This window comes from Pleurodeles waltl, chromosome 9, assembly GCF_031143425.1.
Source record: "Pleurodeles waltl isolate 20211129_DDA chromosome 9, aPleWal1.hap1.20221129, whole genome shotgun sequence".
NCBI classification, from domain to species: Eukaryota; Metazoa; Chordata; class Amphibia; order Caudata; family Salamandridae; genus Pleurodeles; species Pleurodeles waltl.
Genome location: NC_090448.1, coordinates 795,873,663 through 795,892,021, shown reverse-complemented (window position 1 = coordinate 795,892,021; position 18,359 = coordinate 795,873,663). Strand labels below are relative to the sequence as shown.

General features: G+C 45.4%; 1 protein-coding gene across 4 annotated transcripts in view; it reads right to left on the bottom strand.

The window, feature by feature from the left end:
• The window catches only part of ATL3 (atlastin GTPase 3), a 259,411-nt gene that overhangs the window by 31,376 nt on the left and 209,676 nt on the right, over positions 1 to 18,359 (bottom strand). For all 4 annotated transcript variants that reach the window (XM_069208040.1, XM_069208037.1, XM_069208038.1 and 1 more), the window contains one exon: positions 9,417 to 9,544. In XM_069208040.1, coding sequence (XP_069064141.1) covers positions 9,417 to 9,544 — 128 coding nt within the window. The remainder of the gene's footprint in view (positions 1 to 9,416; positions 9,545 to 18,359) is intronic.

The following is an 18,359-nucleotide window of genomic DNA, read 5'->3' as shown; positions in this document are numbered from 1 at the left end:
ATATAAAAGGATCTGGCTGATAACGGCAGCAACTGTGGCCAAGCGTAATATAGGACATTCCTGGGGAGTGGGGTTCCCTCCCCGAGTGGAGGAGTGAAAGATTGATCTAGACTGGTGTCAAGGGGCAGTGCGAGCGGTCTCCCAAAGTGGAGAATGCCCTAAGGAATGGGACAAAGTGTGGGGGAAATTAGTGTGCCTACCATTGGGAATAAGTGAGGGGGGGCGAGAGGAGTGGAGAGGAAGGAGATGTCACAGTCCGAAACCTAATTGGTCAACCAGTCTCACTATTACATTAAGGAGATGCTCCATGTGCATTATACCAATGAATCCTTTGTTGTCTGCTCCTTCTACATGACTGATGTGAAATGTTCTGATCGCTGCAAATTCTGTTTTCTGAGCAATAATTGTTTTTCTCTTCTCAATAAAAAGATTTAAAAAAACAAAAAAAATCCTACACACTTCTAGGACAACTTGACCCACAAGTAAAAAATGCGTCAGACTGATCTCTTCCAGACTTAATGTTGACTCTCCCCTGTAAATTAGTTCTTTCTCTAACTCTAGTATTGTCTTTTTCCGTATGTGGTGTGAATGGTTTACTTTTCTTAGAGGAGCGGATAATACCCCACTATGAATCACTCTGTGGCGGTTGGCTATCACGCCAATGTAGGACTCACTAGATGCTGTTACCCTATCATTCATACCATCTTGAACTTATGCTCCTCCACCCCACCCCCCCACCCCCCCACACAATTTAGTCCAATGCTCTTGTCTTAATATACGCTCCTCTTGGGTGTTATATTGATAACCTCAAGACATGTATCCTCTAATGATACATTTAGTTCACTTGCTCTCTCTGTGTATCTTATTCTACTGTGCATTCATCGATGTACTGTACTTATAACACAGTCTTATCCTCTTTCCCCTTTTTCTTTCTTCTTCTTCTATTTCCCTTTTCATGCTCCAATATGCGTGGCAGGTTCGGTGAAAAGATGGTAATATAGACTGCATTGTTAGGCACATTTTATTCTCACCTATTTGCTATATCAACCTGTCCTTGTGTTTGTTTATCCTTTTTCTGAAAATTCAATAAAGAATACTTGAACACTAGAAAAAAACTCAGTCTCCTGTTTCGTAACTTCCAGTACATTTCAGAATCAACCTTCTTTCCGAGAAAGACCAGTTTTTTTTTTTTTTTTTTTTAAAACTTAAGCAGCACCAATTGTTTCAAAATGCTCTGGGTGTGGCTCATCATAGCGTGAAGCCTAAAAAACACAGCTATTGATGTACATGGATTTATCAAATGAGAATTCATGGACACTTCTGACTGCACTTTAAGTCTCATAGGAAAGTGGCACCAAGGAAAAAGATACGGGGATAGCTATGAATCAGAATTCAGTAGCATGTTTGCAACAAAAGTGTTTGCTAGATTTCAATTTAGACAAAGTGCCAGAGAAAAAAACAAAAGTGACACTTACTCAGTGGACAAGTGAACCATTCCTAAGCAGCAAGTGAATCTAAAGATTCTGTGTGGGAGAAATGATCACAAAGAAGCTGTGGGATTTTTAGGAAGCTGGCCTGGTGTGAGGTGAGCACCTATGGTGTTATCACCTTATACCGGGTCCAGGTATCCCCTATTAGTGAAGTGTAGGGGGGGGGTCTAGGAAGCCAGGGGTCTCTAGCGGTATCTGTGGATGAGCAGCCAAGACTTATCTAGGATACATCCAAAGCTCATGCAATACCACTAATCACACAGCACTTACACCCATGAAAGAACCACACAGTGTTACAAAAATAAAGGTACCTTAGTATAGTAACCCAAAAACTAAAATACTGTATATGCAATATCCCAACTGGAGGTGAGAAAACACACTGCTATGTACACATCAGCACTCAGTAAATAGCGTAGAAAGCAATAGTCACTGGTAAAAGCAATAGCAAATAGTGAGGGCCAAACCACATTCTAAAAAAGTGGAATGTGAAAAGCAGTCCCCCACCCAAAGAAGTGTAATCATTAGAGGGGAGCTGGAGGAACTAATACCCCAAGAAGTGAGTACCACAATAGGCCCCAGCGACCAGGAGAGTAGAGGTAAGTACCTGGTTTTCCCCAAAACCAACAGGGGGACTTTGGAAAAAGATTGTGCAAGACCCAGACAAGACTGGAAGAATCCAAAGGTGGATCCTAACAGAAAAGTACATGCAAAGGAAGGGGACCAAGTCCAGTTCGAGTTAGAATGTCCGGTTGTGGCAGGAGCCACTACCCGCCCTTGTGTGGATCCAAGACCAAGTTGACGGTGGACAAAGAAAGTCAGCAGTGCAGCTCAGCAGCAGAGTAGTTCTAGAAGTGATGCAAGTGATATCCCTCGTCGGCGATCGTGATGCAGTCAGTCAGTGGTGCTGGAAAACCACCACCAAGCCTTGGCAAGTGCAAGAGTCGGAGAAGACTGTTTTGCAAGGCTGAAAAGGACCAGCAAGGTCCAGGGGACTCAATCCAAGGAGGGGAGTCCAGGGCAACTCTCAGCTGCTGGGACAGTCACAAGAAAAGGAGGCAGCCCCCACAGGCGACCCACGGGCAGCAGGCACAGGAGTCGCCAGGAGTCGCCAGGTCAGCACACCTGAAGAAGTGTCCCACGTCGCAGGAGCAGCAGGCAGGAGGCAGTGCGTTGCAGGGAGAAGTGCTGGGGGCCAAGGCTACACTGAGCCTGAAGATCCCTTAAAGGAGGAACAAACAAGAGTCACATGCACAGGGGTACTGTCCTGCAAGGAGAGGTAGGGCTTACGATTTCCCAATTTGGAGAGCTGGTAGAGAGGACCAAGGGGACCACTTCAGACCACCACCACCTGTTAAGCAGGATCCACACAGCTCCAGAGGAGGGAAGATCCAACCAGCCCGTTGCCATTCCAGTTAGTGCCTGAGGATGTAAGGGAGTGACTCCTTCACTCCAAGGGAGATTCCTTCTTACTTCTCGTGCACCCTCAGAGGATGCACAGATGGGTAAATGTTGTAGTTGCTGGAAGAAGCCAGAGAAACAATGTTGCAGAGTAGAGTTGTTGCTGATTGTCGGTTCCTGGTGGATCCAGTTGCAGTCCCAGATGCCAGAAGATGAAGTAAACGAAGCAGAGGAGTCCTGCTGGAATCTTGCATGTCGAATCTAAAGACCCACCCTGGAGGGAGATCGTAAATATCCCAGGAAGGGGGATTGGTCACGAAGCAGGGTGGCCACCTATCAGGAGGGGGCTGTGACGTCACCTGCTTGACCTGGCCACTCAGATGCCCCCAGGGGCGTTTGTCCACCTTGCATTCAAGATGGCAGAATCAAGTGGCCACCCGGAGGAGTTATGGGCATCACCCCAGGAATGGTGATGGACAGGGGAGTGGTCACTAGCCCTTTCCATTGTCCAGTTTCATGCCAGAGAAGGGACCATGAGTCCCTGACCTGGTGCAAACCGGTTTATGCAAGGAGGACACTGAATGTGCCCATCAAAGCATACCAGTGTATTGGGGAGGCTACCCGTCCCAAGCCATGTAACTCCTATTTCAAAGGGAAAAGGTGTTAACTCACCTCCCCAAATAGGAAATCCTTTGTTCTGCCTTCGTCTTGAGCTGGTCAAGCAGCAGGAGGGCAGAAACCTGTCTGAGGGGTGACAGCAGCGCTAGTTGCCCGGAAGACCCCAGAAGACTACTAGGAGCAATGCTGAGGGTCCTCTATGGAGCCCCCAGAGGGCATGGAATCACACAACCATTACTGGCAACAGTACTGGGGTATGATTCCAACTTAATTGATACCAAACATACCCAGGTTCGGAGTTACCATTATGTAGTTAGTACACAGGTAAAATGGGTTCCACGCACTTACAAAGTCCAGTGTAATGGAACTGGAGTTCGTAGGGGCACCTCTGCTCATGCAGGGGTGCCCTCATACATAGGGACCTGCACCCTGCCCTCTGGGCTAGGAGGGCCTACCATAGGGATGACTTACGGTGACCTGTAGTTAAAGGGTGCATGCACCTTTCCACACAGGCTGCAATGGCAGGCCTGCAGACACATTTTGCATGGGCTCCCATGGATGGCATAATGCATGCTTCCACCCATGGGGTACCCCAATGCTCTGGGTACCTAAGTACCATATACTAGGGAATTACATGGGGCACAAGTATGCCAACTGTGGGATGTGCAAAGTCCTAAGCAACCAAAGTTAGAGGGAGAGAGCACAATTACTGGGGTCCTGGTCAGCAGGATCCCAGTGAGAATAGTCAAAATATACTGACAGCAAGCAAAAAGTGGGGGTAGCCATGGCAAAAAGAGAGTACTTTCCTGAGGGTACTTCGGGGGAGTGGCTGAAGGAGATGTGGTTGCTGGCGTAGAAGATGGGGTCAAGCGTGTGGCCAGCGGTGTGGGTGGGGGTGTTCACCAGTTGCTTAAGTCCGAGGTTGGCAAGGTTGTCGAGCAGGGTGGCAGTGTTGTTGTTGTTTTTCTCCATGTGGAAGTTCAGGTCCCCGAGGAGGATGTAGTCTGGTGAGGCTAGGGCGTGCGGGCTGATGATATCTGTGATGGTTTCGCTGAATTGGGCGCGTGGGCCCGGGGGTCTGTAGACGAGTGTTCCTCACTGAGGGTGGTTCTGGGGTCGGTGTGGATCTGGAAGTGTACGTGTTCGGCGGCGAGGGGGGTGTCTTCGGTGGTGGTCGTAATGTTGATGGTGTTCCTGTAGATGATGGCGATTCCTCCTCCGGTTTGTTTGATGCGGTCCTTCCGGGCGATCTTGTAGCCGTCGGGGATGGCTATGGCGATGTCAGGAGCCGAGGAGGAGTTCATCCAGGTTTCTGTGATGAAGGCGACGTCTGGTGCCGTTGTGTCCAGGAGGTCCCATAGTTCGATGGCGTGCTTGTGGACGGAGCGTGTGTTGAGGAGGATGCACTTGAGGTGGTTGTTGTTGCGAGGGCCGGTGGGTGGTCTGCAGGTTCGGTGGAATGTGTGCTTGCAGGCTTGACAGGTGAAGGGTCCATGAGTTTGTTTAGGGCTGGCTTGGTAGCAGGTGGCTGTTCGTCTGGGGTTGAGGGAGAGGGCGTTGTATCTCAGTCGGGGGTTTTGAGTGCGGTGGGGGGCAGGGGTTCTGGTGCTGGGCGCGGTCTAGGCAGGGACGGGCTTGCCTTTGGCGCGCCAGCGGCGCGGCCGCCATAAGAGGGAAGGGGGAGGAGGGGTCAGCTGGGAGGGAGGTCAGCGAATGGGAGCGGGGGGGTGGGGCCGCACGGGTGGCAGCGACGGGAAAAGCGGGAAAGCAAAAGGAGAAAGAAAAAGGAAAATGGAAAAACAGAGGAAGAAGCCAAGAGAAATACCTGAAAAAAACCTTCAAAAGGCGTGGCAGGGGCCTGGGCAGGCGGAGCTGCAGCGGCGGGGAAGCGGCCTACCCGAGGGTCAAGGGTCGCTGTCTCTGCCGCGCAGCGGCCGCCATAAGAGGGAAGGAGGGGTCAGCTGGGAGGCGGGAGGGAGGTCAGCGAATGGGAGCAGGGGTGGCGGGGCTTCACGGGTGGCAGCGGTGGGAAAAGTGGGAAAGCGCAAGGAGAAAGAAAGAGGAAAATGGAAAAACAGAGGAAGAAGCCAAGAGAAATACCTGAAAAAAAACTTCAAAAGGCGTGGCAGGGGCCTGGGCAGGCAGAGCTGCAGCGGCAGGGAAGCGACCTACCCGAGGATCAAGGGTCGCTCACCAAAGACCCAACCACCAAAGACCCAACCACCGCCAAAATCAACCTACAGGAAGGAATGAAAGACGTCGCAGAATGGATGAAGCTCAGCCGCCTAAAACTGAATTCGGACAAGACGGAGGTCCTCATCATCTGACAATCCCCTTCCGCCTGGGATGACTCCTGGTGGCCCACAGCTCTGGGCACCGCACCAACCCCCTCGGATCATGCACGCAACCTCTGATTCATCCTGGATCCCCTCCTCACTATGACCAAGCAAGTCAACGCCGTCTCATCATCATGCTTCAACACCCTACGCATGCTCTGAAAAATCTTCAGATGGATCCCCGCCGAAACCAGAAAGACAGTCACCCATGCCCTCGTCACAAGCCGACTGGACTACGGAAACACCCTATACGCAGGTACCACAGCAAAGCTTCAGAAACGCATACAGAACGCATCCGCACGCCTCATCCTCGTCATCCCTCGCCACAGTCACATATCCGCCCACTTGAAACACCTACATTGGCTCCCCGTCAACAAGAGGATCACCTTCAGGCTCCTCACCCACGCACACAAAGCACTCCACAACATGGGCCCGAGTACCTCAACAGCCGCCTCTCGTTCTACACGCCCACCCGTCAGCTCCGCTCAGCCAGCCTCGCCCTCGCATCCGCAGAACCACTGCCGGAGGAAGATCTTTCACCTACCTGGCAGCCAAAGCATGGAACTCCCTCCCCGCACACCTAAGAACTACCCAGGACCATCTCACCTTCAGGAAGCGCCTCAAGACATGGCTTTTCAAGCAGCAGTAACACCCTCCCCCCACTTCCTTCCACAGCGCCTTGAGACCCTCTCCGGTGAGTAGCGCGCTCTTTAAATGCATTGATTGATCCCTCTATGGCTACAAAACAACCTCATGCATTGTGACTACCTAGTGACAACAAACTACTTAACCTCCTGCAATACACACACAGTCTCCCAGCAAAAATAAAAAAAACAGCAAAAAACGCTGATCTATGACTGTTAAAAGGCATTTTGGGTGGCCTCAGCTTAATTCTAGGGTGTGAGCGCATCATGCACAAGAGGTTTTCAACAAGACTCGGAGTCCGTTCATCAAAGTTAAAAGATCATTTCAAAACCATAAATAGATTGTCTGAATTAGTAATTTTGTGATGCAGAAAGTATGTTCTCCCATAACTTGGCACATTCAGGCTCATGATGCTAGTCCAGAGTATAAAATTTCTAAGCAGATACCTGGTGTTGGCGATACATTCTGTAGGGATGGGGCGTCACTGTATCTCAGTAATGAGGTCACATATTCTTCTGCTGCATGATGCAATATACTCAAAAGCAGATTTCCGCTGTGCCGGGAGCACAAGTGCTATTGTCAAACTAAGTATCTACTAAGTGTTCATTGGCCCAACTTCATTTTTTAACCTAGAATCTGTAATACATTAACCTGCAGTTCCATCCAGACACATTAAGATAAATGAAATAGCTTTTACAGAGAGACTTCCACAAGTAAAAAAAACAACAACTCTAAAGCAAAGACTTATCTTTGGTGTGTGCTGGCTTCCTGTCAGAGTTTTAAACAGACAAGAGAACCCAAGGATCGATGGTAGTCATAAATCTATAAGGCACAAAGGTGTAGGGGTGCCACTGGATCGTGTGCCGCGAAATGTTGAAGTCTCGCAGACGGCACTGCTCCAGATCCAAAACTGGATCCAAGGGCGCAGAGTGCCAGAAAGGGCCTAAAGGCACTGCAGAGAGGTCAGGCTGCTCAAATATGAGGCACGTGGCCTAAAAAAACTGAGTTGGGTGGGAGTCACTCCATCTCTGTGAAACTGAGGCGCAGTCTCGAACTGGACAAAGGCTTCCCTGCAGAGTGTGACCTTGAGCGCCAATGCTCCCGCCCAAGGTCTTATAACTTGGACTGGCACGGAGAAGTCAAACAGTGCTTCGACGTCTTGGACTTCTTTTTCTTACAGGACTTACCAGATAATCTTCATTGAGACGACCGTCAGGAGCTGGACTTTTTCCACGACTGGGATCGTGAGCATTGTGGGGTTGTCCAACCTCAGGCAGCGAGGAGCTTGAGAGACCGTTCCATCAGCGCCTTTGGATCCATGGCACAGCAGTTCTCACACGTCTTGTCTCATGGTTCCACTCCAAGCACCAGAGGCAAACTAGAAGAGGGTTTTTTCACAGACATATGTTTGTGACAGGCACCACATGGCTTGAAGCCTGTAGGCTTCTTAGGAGACATCCCTAGTACACCAGGAGATGCAATCTCGAAAAAACAAACCTTGACAACAGGTCAAGAAATAACTCAGTCAAAAAGACTGGAGGTAGCTCCCTCTGTATCTGCGCTGACTGGCACAAGAAGAAAAGAACTGACATAATTGAGCTATGATGGCACCTATACAAGCACCACGCATGTCACGTCCGGTGCGGATTGTGACGGTGATAAGATGGACGACGCCACCTAACGGAGCACAGATCCAGTCTGACGCCTGAAGAATATTCTAAAGTAAGGAATCTGACCTAGAAGTCTCATTCAGATAAAAAAAAACAGACAAACACTAATGCTTCTCTCACATGCCCCCAATCATCCACTCTCTGTGCATCTGATTATGACTACACAAATCTAAACATGCAATCCAGAATATCAAATCTATTAAACAAAACCTACAATAGAGGAGGCACCAATCAGTAGTGACAAACAAGGACAGGCGCTTAAAAGGACACTCAGTATGAGGTTAAAGAGATATTCTGCCAGGCCCTTCTACAATGGCATGTCCGCGAGTGGGTGGCACTGATTTCTTTATATCTTCTACTTCACTACAAAATTCTGGAAGTTTCTTCCTCTGAACTTCAGTTTTTCCAGATTACAATTTTGATATATTCAGGTAGACTGTTCTTAATTTACAAGGCAGGAGTATTCTTTTTGCTATTTAACCACGCCACAAATGTGGTGGTCCTGTTCAACGCCTTAATGGATTAGCCAGTACTACATAAATATTGGTTATGCACATAAGTAAAATATCATACTGAAATCCTTTAAAATCCTGTTGTTATCCTCTTTTCTTAGCAATAACAGCACTGTGGGCAGTGTCCGTCTGCACCCATTTTAAGAGCCCTTAACCAGATGCTAGCCAATAAAGTTATCAGAAACATGAATATGATGCTGCTTGGCTAATGAGTCCGATTACAAGCAAGTCACATGGTCCAGCAACAAAAGCACTATGCCTAGAATTTCAGAAAATAATTTCAACTACTGATGTGGTGTGCAGTGTCCCAGGCTAATGTTTCCATCTTAAATCAATTCAGATTTATAGTTAAGGAAAGTCAAAGTTATGCTGCATGCGTCAATGCACACTTGTGAGAACTTTCATAAAACCAGAGTTAGACACAGGTCTAACTTGATAGATCACTTCAAAGTCTCATACTTACAAGGTCAAAAAAGCAAATATCATTCAATTAGGTATCATCAACACCAGTTAAAGTGTCTTGATGCAACTTATATAGGAGATTACTTTATGTGTGATGGTTGTTGTCATTAATACTACAGTATTAAGTCAGACACACTAAACAAAGGGAGGTTATTGAAAAGACGACAATGCATGGAATTTCAACACAACTGTATGACTCATCAACTCATCTTTTAGGTGTTCCCAAAAATAAGACACTGACTCCTAAAACTTTCAAAGACCCACAAGAAACGGAACGATACACACCTTGAAGTACTCCATCAGTCCTCTGCAGGTGACCTTCGACCCGTTGATCTCCTTCTCCATCAAGCTGCCAGAGTCGAGCACAAATGGGATGAGCTGCTGAAGTTGTTGCTTAAATTCATCCGCAATGTCTGCCAACAAGAAAGAGATGAGACAAAATGACATCAGATCCATTACAACAGAGACTGGCTGGGTGCACATGTGTATTCACATGTACCAGTGACAGAATTGCACTGGACTTGCGCTGTTGAATGGAGGTGCATTATAAGAGTTGGATATTGGGTCAAGTACTTGCATAGAAGGTTCTATGTGTATTTGGTGAAAAACCAACCTGAGGAAATCGTTTCCGACATTTTTCTTTTAATAAACCTTTTTCACTTTGAAATGCTTGCACCAGGCTGTTGAAACCAATCTGGTGACAGCCCGTTTTTACAAAAAGGAAAGGGTTACTTATCATTAGTGTATGGTGTTGTAGATTCACATACTCTGCATAATCTTGTCATCTTGTGTTGGGCTAGGACAATTGCAAAAAAAAAAAATCTTCAAAGAAGTGTTTCGAGTCATGAGATGCATGGTGACAACTACTTATGCTGGTATTCGACAGGCACCGACTCCATGTTAGACTGTTTTTGCTCGGCGGATGAGACTAATATGAAGCGGTAGGAACATGTGGTTCACAGGTACATTGCTGGAGAAATAAGTATAGAAAGGAAGAGAAAAAAAGAGATCTGCAAATACAGCCACACGTTTCTGGGGAGGAGGGTAGACACATGAATCTACACAAAACATGCAACGAACAACTGCTTACAGGGTAGGGACATTTTCTGTTTTTAGCATGTGTTGCTGTAGATACACATGGCATGCACAGACTGTAAAGCAACCCTTCCACATAAGCGGTGGCTAGTGGATGGAGCAGATGTTTGAAAAAAGATCCTTAGGATTGTCTGACCAACTAGAGCTTGCTGTCTAATAAGACCATTCACACACTAGTGTTTAGTAAACGTGTAGGGTTGACCAAGTAGCTGCCTTACAGATGTGAGCTTGTGGAATATTTCAAAGGAAGGCTATCATGGCAGCCTTCTTTCGTACAGTGTGTGCCCTGGAGGTAAATGGAGCACTCTTGTGACTTTAAAGTAGCGCGTCTGGGAGTTACCATATGCTACAAACAGCTAGACTGTCTTATGAAAGGACTTGGTCCCATCATTGTAGTACATGAGTCCTCTTGACTTCTGAAGGGCTCACTCTGCACTGATTCTAGTTGTTGAAAAACAGACCAAGAGTTCTATGGTCTAGATAAGATGAGAAGGTGAAACCTTCTTAGATGGAAATTTTGGGTTGGTCAGTACTACTACCCTGTCGTCGTGGGCTTGGATGAAGGGTTCCTGGATTGTGAATGCTTACAATTCACCAATACGCTTGAGTAAAGTTATAGCCACCAGGAATGCAGCTTTCCAGGAGAGGTACTGGAGGGTGCAGGAATGCATTGGCTCAAATGGGGGCCCATGAGTCTAGTGAGGACTATACTGAGATTCCAATGAGGTGCTGGAGGCAACGTTGTCAGAATGACCCTTTCGAGGCATTCCATGAAAGACTTGATGACTGGTATAAGGAAAAGAGTGCTCCCTATTCTGCATGTAAGCGGTAAGCTGCTAAATAAAGTATAATGGAAGTATATGATAATCTCAACTGTTGCAAATGAAAGAAGTAGGATATTATTGTCCTGCACAGCAGGTTTTAATGGATCTATGTATATCAGGATACAGTGATGAATAAAGCTTTTCCATTGTGCCACATAGCAAGCTTGAGGGAGGCATAAGTGGCTGAACTGTAGGATTTCCGGTGCCAAGTTGCTAGGGTGAGCTGTTTGAGGTCTGATCAGACACTGGTTCCCGGTGGGAAGGTCTAGCCTGTTAAGGAGCTTCTCATGAAGGATGATGGACATTTCAAGTAGAGACGAGTGGCCTATGAGTGGCCTACGTGAGCTTCGAGGATGATAATCTGGGACATTTGGTACATCTTGTGCACCACTAGTGGAAGGAGCAGGATAGGTTGGAAAGTATAAACATGTATCCCTGACCAGTTCATCCATAGTGCATTTCCCACTGGGTGGGGGGCTGGGGGATGGAGTGTGGGGGGGGGGGGGACCTGAAGGCAAAACGTGGGCATTTTTCCGTTCTCTGGGATGGCGAACAGGTCTATCTGTGGGGTTCCCTAGAGTTTAAAGTTGCTGTACAGAACTAAAGGATTGAGTGTGCATTTGTGAAGTTCTTGGTGTGACCCGCTGAGCAGGTCTGCAAGGATGTTGACCATCCCTGGGGAAGTACTTCGCTATCATGTGGATGCAGAAGCAGAGGGTTAAACTGTTTGGGCTAAAAGAGAGGTTTTAAGAGTGTACATGGCCTTGATTGTGCAGACAGTACATTGCTGACATGATGTCCACTCACACTAAGACTACCTTGCCCCGATTTCAGTGGGGAGGGGGGAGGTTTTGAAGGTGTGCTAACGCTGCTGTTGTGGGTCCATGACACTTGTACTACTGTGAGGATGAGATATCACCTCACCTTGCTTGTGATGTGTCCATGGTGATGGTGACCTGCGGTAAAGAGTCTTTAAAAGGCCGACATTGTTTGATGCTGTTCCATCAAACCAGAGAGCGATGAACACTGGTCTTTACCAACACTAAATCCCCTATGTGACCCTCTACTTTGGACCATTATGCTGCAAGGCACAGTTTAAACAGGTGCATGTGCAGTCTGGCATGGCGCACTGTGGTGATGCAAGAGGCCATCATGCAGAGAAGGTGCATTACTGTTCTAACTAAAAGAGGACAATCTGGCTGAAAAAGATGGAGAAGTTGTTAGAAAGTCATGATTTTTTCATTGGTAAGGTAGGCTTTGCCTGTTACTGAGTTCAGGGTTGACCCTAGGAAGGACTACATTTGGAGAGCGACCAGGTTTAACTTGGTGGCACTGACGGTAAAGCCTAGGGCCATGAACCTTATTCGCTTGGTGACAAGGTGCCAGAAAGAGACTGATGCGGAGAAGGCTTTTGATAGAGTAGACTGGCGCTTCTTCACCAAAACCTTCGCCAAAATGTCTTTAGGTGTCTTAAAGACTCCTTTTGTTCTGTCTTTTAAGTAGCCAACTGTGCAAATTAGGATGTATGGCAAAGGACAAAACTGATTCCACTGGCTACGGGCACAAGACAGCAGTGTCCGTTGTCACCCCTGATCTGTGCCCTAGTAATGGAGTTAGTGATTCACAGAATCAATGGGAACAAGGCTATAAGAAGATTCACTACAAACTCAGGGACAAGCAAGGCTGTCCTCTTTGCAGACATTATTGTGTATTTCTTAATGGACCCCAAAATACTAGCTTTGTTCGTAGAGAGAGAGCTCTTCTCTGAAGTGTCTGGTTTCAAAATCAACAACTCCGGATCACTGGAAAATGGAGTGGCCAATCATGGATAGCAACTGCACCTTTTGTGTGGTTGTTTCCAATTTTTGGAGTGCATTATTCAATACCTCAAAGTTAGAGTTTTGTGGGATTGTTCTGTCCTCTATACCTGTAATGTCCCAACCTTACTGTATACAATCTTACACTCCTTTAGGATCTATACCATTGGGAAAGACTGGACCTATCTTGATTCAGCTGTATCAGTAGTGTCAAAATTAATTTCTTCTGCAGTTTGCTTTATGTGGGTCAGACACTCATGCTATGATTTCCCAAAGCTGTACTCAAAGACATCCAGTCCCGCCTACTAAAGCTTTGCATGGGGTACCAAAGCACCAAGGACAGCCAAACTCACTTTACAAAAAACAACACACTGGACAGTGGTTTAGGTTTCCCAGAGGTGTCACATTATATTTTGTCAGCGCAAATCCATCCGGCATTTGAATGGATGGACTCTCGAAACTAAAGCCATAGTTGGAGGTAGAAGAGGTTCACACATCAGATCAGCTTCAATGTATCCTGTGGCTTCTTCCGCATCACAGAACTAAACCAGATACCCTCTCTTATACTACAATTCCTCTTCTCACACACAATGGGATGGTTTGGTATGAAGGATAAAGGCAACTACCTACTTGTTCCCACTTCAATGTATCCTGTGGCTGCTCCACATCACAGAACTGAACCAGAAAGCCTCCTGTACAGCACAATTCCTCTTCTCACACACTGGGATAGGTCTGGTATAAAGGATAAAGGCAACAACCTACTCGTTCCCACTGACTCCTCTTCAGATGTAACCTGGATTACCAGCCAAGTTTGAACGACCCTTGTTCAGTTGAGGGAGATGTTGGAGAGCCATCCCTTGTGCTGGTGGAGTTACCAGATGAGGGGAACATTGCATCAATTGTAATGGACATGCCTGCGGGTCAAACCATACTGGGTGGAACTAAAGACTCTCATAAAGCCTCTGACGGGGTGATACTACCACTAGACACAACAGTTATTCTCTTGGGCCATCCTGGCCAGGATAGTAGTATTCCCCATGTATCGGAATATTAATACCCCACCTTTTGTTGGCAGGAAGGGTAACACTTGCACAGTTTTGGAAACATTAATTTACCCCTCTCCTAGAGTCATGGTGTCTGAATTATGTGTATTAGTTTAGCAGTAAGAGATTGCGGGTGACAGGTGGACCAAGAGCCAGGGTGTTGGAGGTAGAAATAATTATGCTGAATGTCTGAAGTGAGTTGGACGTGGTGAGGGAGATGGGTTAATGGTTGGTGGGAAAAGACTGATATGGAGGTTCCTCATGCCTCTCTCCTGCTATTGTATAGTCTGGATCTAAATAAAGAACAAGAGTAAGGTTACTTCATCTTTGATATTCTTCAACACATCTTACCAATGGTGATGAGCAGGAGCCCTTTGATGGAGCAGTTCTGGTGATTCAAGTAACCTTGGAATTCACAGCAGGTGACATGGATTGTAAATTGACATATTGTTCGTCCAGATCTTGTACTTCTGCATGAAGGTTGTATATGTTCCTGAAGTTTGAGCTGTTAACTAAATCAAGGTACTTGTTTGAAGTACTCTCTTTACTGATGTCTCCGTTCCAGTTGTGAAGAAGCTATAATATGTTGTATTGAGTGAGGTGTCACCTTTAGCTCATGTCACACGATATACTACATTAGCGGCCCTGAATCCATGCCATTCTAAAGGATATGATGCACAGAGCGCAGCATCACATTGCTCTTCTATTTTATCTTCATGCAATATCTGGTGTGTCAAGCGGTGATATGCACACCATACAGAAATATTTAGGGATTACCTAACAGGTCAACCTATTCTTGATGACTCGGTTCAGCAAGTTCTTGATTGTGCACATTCACTTGTGAATTGTGCTTTATTTAGATGGATTGAATATCTTCAGTGAAGTACTGTGTGAACTGGGAGGTACTGGGTCCTAAATGTCCTTAGCAATCTTCACAGTGACAAGGGTGAATTTTTAAACTATTTGTTGTTTTAAATATTAACATATCAAGAATTCGGCCTCCACCATTTTTTTGGGCTGATCCAGGGGATCCTCCTGTAAAGTGGGAACTGTAGCTAGGTTTATTTCAAGCTTACATAGATCTTTTGGAGGAGTTTGGCTTTACCCTACAAACATTGTTGAAGCACCACCTGAGGGCTGTTGGGTTCAAAGAATTGAAAAACCTACCACCAACTGACAAACAAGGGACTGCAGATATTTATCAATCTGCAGTAAAGCAACTGCAAGAGAAAGGTAGTAGAAAAATTAAAGCTGTACTGAAAAGATATAGATTTTACTCAAGAAGTCAAAAAGAATGTAAGACAATTAATCTGCGTGCTGCTGCGTTAGGGGCACTGGCAGTCACTTGTGATTTTGAGCACATGACATTGGAAGGGGTGTTACAGGGCCAAGTCTTAGTGAGAATTCAGACTAAGAACATTCAAGAGATATTATGGTCTGGTGGTTAAACTATTCTTAAAGCTGCAGTGTATGCAGCAAGGAATATTGAACTGCTTGAAAAGTGTGGTTGTGGGTGAGGAAGCATAGTGGAGTGAATGTATGCTGCTTTAAGTGCAGCTTCAACAATATGAAGGCAGATAAAGTTAGAAGGACTAAATTTAAAAAACAGAAGTGCCTACAGAAATTATGGCAATTGTTAAAGATTAAAGATACGGTGTGAGTAATCATATAGCTAACGTTAAAAGGTGTCATGCTGTGGATACTTTTTGCAATTTTTGTTAAAAGTTTTTTTTTAACAATTTAAAAAAAAAAAAAAAAAAAAAAGGGGGGAGGTAATTTTAGTTGAGTGTGCAATAATGTGGGTAGGAAGGTGAACTATTATTCCGAAGAAGATGAATGTGGAGTGCTAGACGTGGACGTGAGTGACAAAGCATGTAAACCTAAACAGGCAAAAGGGATTGCCATGATATGAGAAAGTAGTAGCAATGAAAGACTCCTACATCTAGTACATAATTACAAACAAAGAAAATGGTGATAAGCCGATAAATGTCCAGGGAGTTCTAGTTGTCACAGAATTTCCGTGGAATGACTTGAGAGGGTGGATCTGCAATTTAAGGGGAGGAGGACATGAGACTAATTTTATGTGGCAGCAAGGGGTGAGATGATTCGAGTTAGGCCACATCTAGAGGAGTTGGGACCCCAGAGCATCTCCACCAGTGTACGTGGTGCGTGAGGGTACAAGTGGATGTGAGGGTTATAATTATGAATAGTTGAAGGATGAATTTTCTAGCTTATTTAGTACTGCCTTAGGGAGAGAGTGTAGAATCAAACCTAAAATTAGGGTATAGGACAACGCTACTCTGTGTGGCAGGAGATGCAGAATGTTCCCATAAGTTACAAAAATCCATTGAAGGATATTGTGATGGATTTATGCAACAATGGTATTATTGAACCAACTGAGAGTTTAGATTCGATGTCTCTGGTTGCAATGTCTGCAAAAATCAAATGCGACCTACCACTTGGAAACTGACTTCAGATGTTTGAACAATTCTATTTGGGTGGTTAGATTTCATTTACCAAATTTGTAAGAGTTACTGTCTTCAGCATCTGGCTATAAAGTATTTACAATAATTGATCTTAGGAGCACACATCATCAAACAGAGTTGAGGAGGCTTTTAAACAAAGCATTTATAACACCTGAAGGAGTCTTTTGCTAGAAAAGGATGCCTTTTGTTTTGCAAATGCTTCTGCCATTTTTCAAACCGTTATGAAAAGAACTTTGGATGGGCTACCGAGAGGAAGAATATTCCAACATGGCATTTCAGTATTCAGCAAGGAAAAATTGAGCATGATAAAAATTTGATGAATATTTTATTAGCTTTGAAAGAAAAGGGTCTAACAGTTAAATGTGATAAATGTAACTTGGACAACATTAGGAATAATATTTGTGACATAAGGTTCATGGAAACCTAGTACACAAAGAAAGGACAAGGAGAACATTTGGTGGCCTGGTATTCATCGCAGGTTTGAGTGATGGGTGGGGAAGTGCATTATTCGCTACTAAAGTGGTGGGATGGCTAAGTTCTGCAGGGTACCATTGGAGTCAACGGACTTACCCGACAGGTCATGGTGTAAAGTGGGCACCAATTTTATGGGCCCCTTTTCTAGACTGCCTTCCAGAGAACCTTTTGTTCTTGTAAACTACTGTCCAAAAACGGGCAAAGGTGTGTATGGTCAGTTGCACCACAACAGAAGTTATGATTGAGTTTTTAGTGAATGTCTTTTATTGTGAGGTAATTCCAGAGATATTACTGTCCGGTACCAAGATGCAGTTGTCATCTGAGAAAATGAAAAAGATTTTAAAAACCTGTGGTGGTGGAAACATGAAGGTGGCACTGTATCATCGTAAAGCAAAAGGCCAAGTGGAACGTTTTACTATGGTTGAGAAGGAATCCGTACAATTGTCTCTTACATCAAGTATTTCTTGGAAAAAAGTCCTTGCAAGCCATGTTGTTATCACACATACTACCCCAAATTATGTTACCTGAAAAATGCAGGTTGAATTATTGAGAGGACTGAAACCTACCACAAAGTTGGTACTTTGGTGCTTGGTTAGGAGCCACAAAGAGAAATTTGGGGCTACTGAGGATGCTGAAATGAGGAAGAAAGCTGAAGTATGCCAAGCCAAATAAAGAAGAAGAAAGTGCAGTGATGGGATCTTACGTTCTCCAACTGTTCAAGTGGGGCAGTGTGGCAGGCTTAGAAATGATGGTGTGGTGAAGAGAGTGCCTTAATGGTCTCATGCAAAAACAAAATAAGGTTGTGTTGTAAGGTGCTATTAGATTGGACAGTAGAAAGGTGTGGAATTTACATAGTGTAGCAGTGTGCAATAACACAGCATAGTGAAGAGGAGTGGAGTTATCCCTTCTGTAGCAAGTGAGTTGGTAGGAGTACTGAAAAAGAAGGTGGAGGTTCGGAGAATGCAGCATTAAGAAACGTGGTATGGTGGACAGAAACATGGCAATTGGAAATGCATGGGCAGTGCTAAGTGCTGGGGGTGAGAGAGTCAGGACTTGATGTGATTCGTGGTTCACAGTTTGTGATAGGTTAGTACATTGTATGATACTAGTTGCAACTGTTACCTTCCTACAGCTTATTATTTGTATGGGGAAAATGTGTGGTGTCTTGATTATGTGTTAATGTGGCAGTGAGATAGCAGGTTACAATGGAACCAGGAGCTGGGAGTTAAATGTAGAATCCGGAATGTGTGGGGTGAATTGACATGTGGTAGGGGAGATGGGAACCGTGGGAGAGGACCTGTATGGTTCTTCCTTGCACAGCTCCTGCTATTGTGTATCCAGGATCTCAATAAAGAACTGAGTAAGAAAACCTCACTTGCTATCTTCTAGAACTCATCTCAACAACAGAGTATTATCCTCTGAGAACATCATGGACATATGAATATCACACTCTTCGATGTCAGCAGGGTAACACTTACACATTGTAGAA